The sequence below is a fragment of the Cavia porcellus genome, unplaced genomic scaffold (assembly GCF_034190915.1).
Source record: "Cavia porcellus strain 051 isolate PalLab524CR breed Dunkin Hartley unplaced genomic scaffold, mCavPor4.1 scaffold_28, whole genome shotgun sequence".
Lineage (NCBI taxonomy): Eukaryota > Metazoa > Chordata > Mammalia > Rodentia > Caviidae > Cavia > Cavia porcellus.
In genome coordinates, this window is record NW_026947511.1 from 13,297,154 (window position 1) to 13,307,591 (window position 10,438).

A 10,438-nucleotide genomic window follows, 5' to 3' on the forward strand; every position below is an offset into this window, starting at 1 on the left:
ATAAATAAAATCATTACAGTAAAAGGCACGTTATTGGTGGAACACACTACTTCATTCTTGTCCCTTTCTGAGGAAGTTGTAGAAGTCTCCTTTCCAGAATGTCTTTATGAAGATGATCAAAACCACACTGGATACTGCTGCCATGTGCTATCAAATGGAAAGGCAGGTTCATGAAAACCTTTCAACCACCTTAATTTACTCACTCATTGGATATGGCACCCCGTGACTTAGGTTGCTCCCCAAAGTCAAAATGACATGAAGGATAAGTGTTTTGAATGAATTCAGGACTTTAAGGCAGCCATGACAGCAAATCTAAAGACACTTGCAAAAAAGGCCTCCCAGAATTGCTCCAGAAAGGACAAAAAAATTATTAGTGAGGTCACAATCAAGGGGAATAGGTGGAAGGGGAACATGCCTTGTGTCTTCTACTGTAATAATTTTCAAATATTTAAACCTTATGCATATATTTTTTATCAAACTGTAGAGCTAACCTAATGACTAGAGAAGCACCAAAGAACTACATTCCATTCTTTTCTATTCAACAGTGACTTTCAAGGATCTTTTCCCTTCCAAACTCACAGGGTAGTTGTTCATTTTTCTCACGTTAAAATCAGCCTGCTTTTAAAAATAATTTTGTACACTTTCACCTTTTATTATCACAATTTGACTATTATTGTATCTTTTAAATTGTTATGGCTAGAATAAAGAAAATTTGATCATCATTCTCTACTGTGAGGTCGCTCTCTAAATACTGATATTTACTGCATCCCTTGCCCCATCCCTCAAAAAATAAAAAGGAAAAAAAGTAACAATAACCTGGATGGAAAAGCAATGACCTCAGGGAACTAGGCTTCCAATATGTTTTTATTTAAAAAAATACAAGCACGATAACTTGCTTTTACAGCAGCGGTGTTTTGTTTAGACACAGATTTAAATGATGTGAAATTCGCTCTTTGATTCACTCCCAGCTCTTCTCTGGGGGGTGGGGGTGGGGTTGGGTTCCTTCTTCCAGGGAAGGGTTTGCCTTGGGATCAAACACAAGCCTTAGGATATGAAATACTAATGAGGAAATCAGGCGCTAAGGATTTGGTGTTCTTATCTCTCTCCATTAGTCCTCCACTGAGAAGTGGGCGCCCAGGAGGGACGACTGACCCGGCCCGGTGGACCCTGTCCGATTTGGCTCTGGGCACTTTGATCTCCCTTGTCTGCCTAATCAAGTTCATCTACTGCCGCGACCCACTGGATTCAAAGAGCACATTAAATAGTTTGAGGATGGTCATTTCCCTCTTTCCTCCACCCCGATCTAATTTCCAAATCCCAGTCTGTCGCCTCCCTCTCTAAACTTCCCATCAAAAGAGAATTAGTCCTTTCCCCTTTTTATCCTTGTTTGATGTGCAAATTTTCTTCTTTGCACATTTTTTTTTCCCTCAAAGTGGAAGGGAGAGGTTTTGGCGGGGTGGGAAGCAGCAACTGGAGGAATCTAAAGATACAGACCTCATCTAGACCTGGAAATCGCTGATGGCAGAGCCTTGGTCAGCAATTTACACCTGGTCTTCTAGTAGACGTGTTCCCTAGGGTCTTTGAATTATTGATTAGGTAATTTCCAAAAACTGAATATCGTTTGCGTACACAATAAACAAATACTGGCTTAAGGGAGAGGTTGGAAAAGTGGTTTTGCAGTGAGTATCACCACTGGGCAGTGAAAAGTATTTCAGATGCAAATAATTCAACCCTTATTGCAAGGCCGGGGGCCGAGCTCCCTTTTCCCCAGCCTGCAGCGATGATCAAATCCTCTGCTCCTCCGCGCCCCGAGAACCCTCACTTCGAAGGTGAGCAGGGCTGAGTGCACAGTGTCAAAGCCCCCTCCCTTCAAGTACACACACACACACACACACACATACACACACACCCCTCCCGGCCCCTCCCAGCGCTTTGAAATCCCATCCCGGCTTTGTTGTCTCCCCCCAGGGGCCGGAATGCTCGGAGCCCGCCGTATAAAGGCAGCCCCGGTGGCGGTGGCGGCGCAGAGCTGCGGGCGCCCTGCAGTTGGGACTCTGGGACGCCCGGGACGCGGCTCGGACCCCGCGCCAGCACGCTCCGGTGGGACTCGGCTTGCACAGTGAGGCCCCTGGGTTCTCGGTCTGTCTCCCACTTGAGACCTTCTGAGATGCGGGCTCTGGGCGCAGCGGGAGCTGCTCGGCTCTGGGTCGCCCTGGTAGCAGTGGCGCTGGGCAGCCAGCCTCTGCTGCGAGTGAGCGCCACCTTGAACTCGGTTCTGGTCAATTCCAACGCCATCAAGAACGTTCCCCCGCCGCTGGGGGGCGCTGCCGGGCACCCGGGCTCCGCGGTCAGCGCCGCGCCCGGGATTCTGTACGAGGGCGGGAACAAGTACCAGGCGCTTGACAATTACCAGGTGAGCGGGGTCGCGGGGACCCAGGGGCGCGTGACCCCGAAGGGCTCGCATTCCGAGAGGAGGGTGCAGAGGTGCTGCGCGCGCGACTCGGGCGCCCGTGGAAGCGCCCCCCGCGGGAGCGGCGGGTGGATGTGCAGAGGCGCGCAGCGGAGCGCTGCGCCCAGCCCCGCCGCGCTGGGGTGTGGGCTCCTCACCTCTCCCCCTCCTTTCCGCAGCCCTACCCGTGCGCGGAGGACGAGGAGTGCAGCACCGACGAGTACTGCTCCAGCCCGGCCCGCGCAGGCGGCGCCGGCGTGCAGGTCTGCCTCGCCTGCCGGAAGCGCCGCAAACGCTGCATGCGCCACGCGATGTGCTGCCCGGGAAATTACTGCAAAAACGGTGAGTCCTGGGCTGCTCTCCAGCTCCAGTCCGCGGCTCGGACAGCCTAGCGGCGAGGGAGCCTCGCCCGTCTGCGAGTCCTGGGGCGCCACCTGCAAAGAAATGGGTGTGCAAGGAAGCGGGTTCAAGTAAGATTGACTACTTGTTTTTAGTCCTAGAGGAGGTTAAATCAGACGTGGGGACTCTGTCTTTCTCTGTGGTTTAACGCAGGTTTGCTTCAGACTGGACCTTCCATAAGTTTGTCTAAGGGGATCCTAGGATTAACTGCAAAAGAGGACGGGGGAGGGCATTCTGAGTCAGAGACCTGAAAGGCAGCACTGGTGTTTTGGGACCCGTTCCATTTTGTTTTAAGGTGACCATCATGGCTTTGCTAGACTGGCCTTTTATTTGGTATCCCTGGGTGTTAAAACTCACCACCCGGGAGATGGAGTGATTTATCCGTGCTGGCCATTTTTAAGGGAGAGCTGGGTACCCTGGCGTCTTGGTCTGTCCATCTTTCCTTCTCCCTCCTCCCTCTGCTAAAATAACTGTCCCTCCTCCCGACCACAGATCCACAAAAATTTAACTTCTCAAAGAGATACTCAGGCAGAGGTCTCCAGAAATAAACTTGCAGGGTGGCTACCCTCTTTAGGACAGAGCTCTACTCTAGGATGAACTAACTCAGTGTCTGTAATATAGAAATTATACAGTGAGGTAACTGGTGGGTGAAATTGTAATCTTCCAGGCAGCGGGAATTATATTTGTTTAACTTTGTACTCATATAGACGTATAGGCCGAAAAATTTTATTTTTAAGAAAAAAACCCAAGCGGCTGATTTTCTTTTTCTTACCTTATTGTGATATTAAAATGGGGAGCAATTGCACTGCCACTATCACAATTAGTGAGAAAGTATTTTAAAGGGTAGTATGGGGCGTTGCATATGATTATACAGTGTACTGTCAACTGAGACTTCTGTCCATTTGGGTAGTTTGGCATTAGTAAGTACTAAGAAGGATTTTAGGCAAGTTTTGAAGAGAACGTCAGTATAACACTATCTCAGGTGGGTGTTGGCATAGCAGACTGCTCCTGTGCTGGCTGGCTGTTAGCAGTAACTGAAAGCTACCTTGGAATTAATGCTGTTTCCTGCTTCCTTAGGAATATGTATGCCTTCTGATCCCAGTCATTTCCATAGAGGGGAAATCGAGGAAACCATCATTGAAAGCTTTGGTAATGATCATGGCACCTTGGATGGGTACTCCAGAAGAACCACACTGTCTTCCAAAATCTATCACACCAAAGGTAGAACAAAGCACTTTACGATCCATACCTGGTTTTTGACACGTCAGAAATATCTTTTGAATTGCCTTCATGACATGATGAAGCTTTATCAGTAACTGTGCTTTTCTTACTGTGTCCTCCTTCACAGGACAAGAAGGTTCTGTCTGTCTTCGATCATCAGACTGTGCCACAGGATTGTGTTGTGCTAGACACTTCTGGTCCAAAATCTGTAAACCTGTCCTCAAAGAAGGTCAAGTATGTACCAAACACCGGAGAAAAGGCTCCCATGGTCTGGAGATATTCCAGCGCTGTTACTGTGGAGAAGGGCTGACTTGCCGGATACAGAAAGATCACCATCAAGCCAGTAATTCTTCGAGGCTTCACACCTGTCAACGACACTAACCTGGCTGTCCAAATGAAGTGGACTCCATTTATATAATATATGCTATGAAAATCTTTTATGACTAGTCAGCTCAGTCCTAAGGATGTACACATTTTGTGACTATAGTTAAGCATTCCAATAATGTCTTCCGAAAATGTGGAGTGTGAGAGCTTTGTTTCTTTATGAAACTCCCTTGTGGTTGCAGTAAATTACTGTGTTGTAAATTCTCAGTGTGGCACTTACCTGTAAATGCAAAAAAACTTAATTATTTTTCTAAAGGTGCTGCATTGCCTATTCTTTCTTTTATGTAAATTTTTGTGCACATTGATTGTTATCTTGACTAATAAATATTCTATGTTGAACTGAAATAAATAACTTTAGCTTATAGTTTCTCAATCTATAGCTCTTTTGTGCTTTAATTCTACAGTCTAGAATAGAAAAAGCTCTTGAATAAATAAGTGTTAAATATCCAAAATTTAACATATAAATTACTAACTGAATCAGCCTTCACTGTCTCAGTGTTTACATTATATTTCACTCTAGGCTATGCCAGTCCTTGAAACAAAATTGAACATTTAATATCATGAAATGTTACAAGCGCAGATAATTTGGGACTGTGGTCTTAGAAGAGGTGTGTGTTTGTGTGTGTGTGTGTGTGTATGTGTTATAAACAAATATGACAAAGTTAAAATATATTGTCTAAATGTAAGACAATATTGAGTAAAGAATATGTGTTGTCTATTGATAACTGAAATAATTGTAATAATATGAAGCTGAATCTTAATTGCTACATTCAAAAAGAGTTTCTGGTAACTTGATATTACCTAAATAGTCAGTAGCTTTTGGACAAGAAAGGTAATGACCACGAAAGCAGTATCAAATACTTGGTGGTTGGCAGGAAGAGGATGTGATTATGGAAATAGAGTTAGACAAATGCCAATTGTGTGTGAAAAAATTAATTTGAAACATTTTTAATACCCCTCCATATAAGGAAGGCATTCTAATAACTTTGATTCAAAAACAATTATTAAATAACAAGTAAAATCACACATATTTCTCTCTGCTCTTGCTAAGCAAGCTGAGTAAACTATTACTTCCACTGAAATCTAGGAACTGAAATGAGGGTAGAAATATATTGTTTTACTGCAAATTCACTGGCATGAAATCTAAACCATCTTTTCATGTTTATATGCCAAATTTGGTATTTGGAAAGGGTGAAACCACCTTCCCGATTCATACTTCCGCTTCAGTATTACGAAAGCCTGCATGAAAGCCACAAAATGGTAAGTTCGAGCCATTGGCAGAGTAGTAGGAACTGATCAATTGTCCAAATGTTTCCTTAAATAGCACAGATGTCCCTCAACGTCTGGTCTGTTGCTTTTGTGTTTCCGGAAATGGCTTGGTGTCTAGGAACCCAGCCAACAGGACCCAAGCTTCAGTCGCCTCTTTACTGAGACAGAACCTGGCAGGATGTGTGAGGATACATTCCTTTTGTCTGAAGTCTTAGCTTCCTCACACAGGAGAAACTTTCTTTTTCTACATGTGTTTGCTTTCTGAAGTGCCAAAAAGGCCAATTCTAAGGCCTGCCTTCTCCAATAAAACACAATAGAGGAAACAGGAAACGCTTTCATGAAAAGAAGAAAGAAGGGCCTTCTGTTTAAGGAGGGAAGGAGCCAGGGCTCAAAAGGGCCTTGGTTACTGGATCCCTTCCTTTCTACTGGAACCTACAGTGGCCAGAGAGCTCATCTCCGCGCTGCACAGTCTGTGGCTAGAGTTCCACCCTGCCTACAACTCAGCTTGGGATGATGGGGAGACAGCAGGATGGTCTCCTTCATATCTAATCAAGAACTGAAGCAGATTCCAGGAGGAAAAAACTGTACCTTCATGCAGTAAAGAACATGTATTACAATCATAGAGATTTTGTTAGTTAGAAGGTTGGAAGAGGACAGATAAAATTCAACTCAAAAGAGAATCATTTAAGGAATGTAGAACTGTAGATAAAGGCTGCTTAAAATGCTTTGTGCTGGTGGTTGTTTAAACTTTTAAAAAAGAAAATGCGTGCACATAAGAAAGTTTCACAAAGTATTTTATTTTAATACACTCCACATGCTGTCCTGCACCTGGCACTCTGAGAATCTTATAGAATGTCCTATGTAACAGAAAGAGATGATTTGTTCTTTTTAATAATTACATTGTAATATGTTTGGATCATTATATTCTAACGTATTTAAGCAGTCATAAATAATTAAAATGTTTCCAGAGTTTTTTATTTTAACAAATATTGACCCATAGGTACAAAATTATTGTGATCCTGTCCTCATATATTTGTAGCATAGTGACTGAGTTTTGACACAAAATCTAAAAGTGAAGAGCATGGTTTCTCTAGCTGCCTATAAGGCCTGGCTTAGGAAAAATATCCCTATATCAGCTTATCACTAATCTAGTGATGATAAGTACCTTTGTTTTCTCAAAGGAGAGGAAGGGAAATACAGGCTTATCCTAACAAATTTATAGTAAACAGTAATCTTGGAAGTCATTTGAAGGTGAGTTGCTCTGCTTACTTTAAAACAATTACCAAACAACAACAACAACAAAAGTTAAATCCCTTACCTCTTTTCCTGTGTTGCTAGCATAGCTGAATATTTTAACTATTTCATTTATTGGTTGCAATGAAGATAGGATATAGCATTTAAAAGTAATGATCAAAACATGATTACTAATATTTCAGTAGGTCAAAACATTTGTGGACTTCCCCATAGTAAATCAAGTTTCAGTAAAAACTCATGAAGTTAATAATGTAACTATACATTTATAAATTATATCAGCTTTACTCTCTAATTTCATTGTTATATTAGCATTTACTTCTACTTGTGGGAAAAAAGTCATAATTGTTTTAAATTGGCTGTATTATCTAACTTCATCATGTTGTCAACTTTCTTTTAGTCTTAAAGAAAAGTAGAAAAAGACTGACTATAAAATGTCTTCCATTGGTCAGGGATTTAGCTCAGTAGCATAAGTGCCTGCCTGGCAAGCATGAGGTCATGAGTTTGAGCCCCGGTTTAAAAAAAAAATGTCTTCCATTTAGTTTATTATTACAATTTCCATGTCTTCAAAAGCATTACTCTGAAATAACAACAAATTTATAAAATAAATATTTTGTCTCTATATTAACAATACAGAAAAAGACATCAGATATTTGTACAAATATGCACACTTATATGGGTCTTTATATGTTTGACATATGATAATTATTTAGAAAAATCACTTTAATAATCTAGGACTACAATCTAGGCAATGGTAGGAATTTTTACTTCAATAAACATTTATTAACATTAATTTGCTCAGTGAGCACTATGCTGTCATTTAAAAAATGTGTACAGTGTTGGTTTCTACCATTAAGGTACTCACTATTTACCAAAGTAGACGATAAACAAATATTAGTGCTGGAAGTTGGTTCGGTGGAGTAATAAGATACAGTCTCTGGAATCACAGTGATTGGACTCATAGCCCCTTCAGGTTCCAATTGCATGATTGGCGAAGAATATAATCTCACTGATAATGTGGAGAGAATATAGTATTGTAAGTGTGAGAATATGAAATGTTAGGTGTGAGAATCATGTTTACCATTATGTCTAGTCCACAGTACACAGTAATTTTATGTCTTACTATTGAACAACAAAGCATATACACTGTTATAGTGTCCTAATACTTGACAACATATGAACAATTGAATTATTCTGTAGCTACTCAGAAAAGTGATAGTATTTGAATCACCATTTTCTCAAGGTCTTTTTATTTCAAGGAAAGAAAAGTATGTATTCAATTAGCAGATTTCAGGGTAAGAAAAATTTCAATATTCACTTCACCCAAGAAATAAGAGTACAGTGAACATTTATAATTTTATTTAATAATTACTTTAAAATCCAAGTGATCAGAATATATTTTCTTTAATGTAGAAGTATCTAAGATACAAAAAAGAGTACAAAAAAAGAGACCAAAATGAAACTTCTCATGAAAATTAGTACAGAAGATATTCTACAGACTGACTTCAATAGGTTGCTTATAATTTCTCCTCCACTATAATTTACACATGGTGCCGTATGGTTTGTCACAATGAAAAATATAAGTAGCCATCCAGTTCGTTCTGCTTAGATAGTTGCTTAACCTCTCAAAGATTCCCAGCTCCTGACAGTATTCTTATTGGCTTAGCTTTTGTCAAGGGTTTATTTCTGGTCCTGTTGGCTGCTTGATCCTCCAGTTCCTGATACTTTATGTGAACATGGTTGATCACATTCAGTATAGCATTCACAGGAGCTATAGTCTTTGTGCTAGAAGGATTGTAGAGGGACAGGTATCACATTTCTGAAAGACAGTCATTTTCAAAGTAGAAAAGAAAGGGAAAGATATTGGAAACAGAACAGTGTCAGCAAAATTACAGAGCTGTAAAAATTTTAAAAATGGATACTTACTAAGGAAAGAGGCAGTAGTCCACTTTAGCAAGAATGTAGGGTATCTCAAAGGAAGACTTCTTGATCTTTGCTAATTAGTGTTGTTGTCTAGGAAGAATAAAAAATATTCTTTGGCAGCAGTTATGCATTAGGTGGCAACACAGTTGACAAAAGAAAGTTTGAGACATATTTTGTTTTGAAACAATTACAAAAGTATTATACAATAAGGACAACATTACTTCCATTCTTTCAAAAGCTGAGATTAAGGAGATAGTATTGGGGACAATTGTGATTTTGACAGAGGTAGTTAATATACAGGTTCATAAATTATGGCAAGGTGTGATCTCTTTTTGGCCAAAAGTTATTAGTTAAGACAATATGAAATAGGGCATAAGTACTTTTAGATATAAAATTATTTTCTTTTCATGCTGGATATTGAACCAAGAGCCTCATGGCTCCACAATACAGCCCTGCGTCTAAATATAAAATTATCTTTGGAAAACACTGGAAACCAGCCTCCTGCTATTTTAGACTACTAAACATTCTATAGTAAAAACCAAAGTTGGCAGAAGACCTGAAACATGGCTGAGCATAATTCCATGTTGCATTTTGCAATGTTTGACAACTTTGTCTTCATAAGCAACAATTTCTTTTATAAAGAATCGCATCACAAAGCCTTTCACGTCTCTGTGACACTCTGATATTTAAATTAAATGCTAATGAAAGAAGTTACTTAGATTGTGAGGGCTTTTGACATTTTTAAAAGGATTCTTCAAGCCATCACTATGTCAGCTGACACAAATATTCCTTTTTAATCATATGATGAAGATCAGAGATTCAAACTTAGCTGAAAAGCTAAGCAGACAGCTTTTGTCCTCAAAGAAATAGTGACTTTTCAGGAATTATTATATATGCATTATAAAAATTGAAGAAGAGAAATACTAAAATGTCCGTATACCTGTTCCACTTGTGTGTGGCAGCCCAAGGCTTTGTTGTGAGAGCAGTAACTGCTGGTCTGGGTTATTCCATGTATCAGGAATTCTGTAAAGAATCTAAGTCCAAAACAGATGTCTTATCTTGCAGGAAGTACTTTCTTTAGTTACAAATGTCATATTAAGATTGCATGTTAATATTAAAGATAAATCATTTGAATAATGTCAGAGGATAGTGCTGCATCTTGAATACTGGCTTCCTTTATTTGAGGGTTGATTTATTTGGTGATCACATTAGTCAGGGAAGTCAAGTTAACACATCAGAAGCATCATCTAAATGCACTCACGTGTCTTAAAAGTGTCCGCCTTCTAAAACAATTATGATGACACTAGAAGTATTCCTAGTTTGCTGCAGCACATCACATGCTTTGTATGTTTTGGAGGAATTTACTTATGCCAGTTAAGTGCTTGCTTGGGCAGCACATATACTTATGCCAGTTAATTTAACATTTTTCTACCTAATCTTATGGACTGGCTTGAGAACTTCAGTTTTTAGGATGTACTGGCTCTCAAAAACCTTGAAGACATAGGGGTAGGTAGAGAATTCATGAACAGGACTCAAACTGCA

At 40.4% G+C, this 10,438-nt stretch overlaps 1 protein-coding gene across 1 annotated transcript; it reads left to right on the forward strand.

Moving 5' to 3' along the window:
- Positions 1-2,005: 2,005 nt before the first annotated feature.
- On the forward strand, positions 2,006-4,793 carry Dkk1 (dickkopf WNT signaling pathway inhibitor 1). Its single transcript, XM_063239292.1, has 4 exons — positions 2,006-2,413; positions 2,629-2,791; positions 3,926-4,069; positions 4,197-4,793. The coding sequence occupies exons 1-4, from the start codon at positions 2,168-2,170 to the stop codon at positions 4,448-4,450; spliced, it is 807 nt and encodes a 268-aa protein (XP_063095362.1). The 5' UTR covers positions 2,006-2,167; the 3' UTR covers positions 4,451-4,793.
- Positions 4,794-10,438: the final 5,645 nt, after the last annotated feature.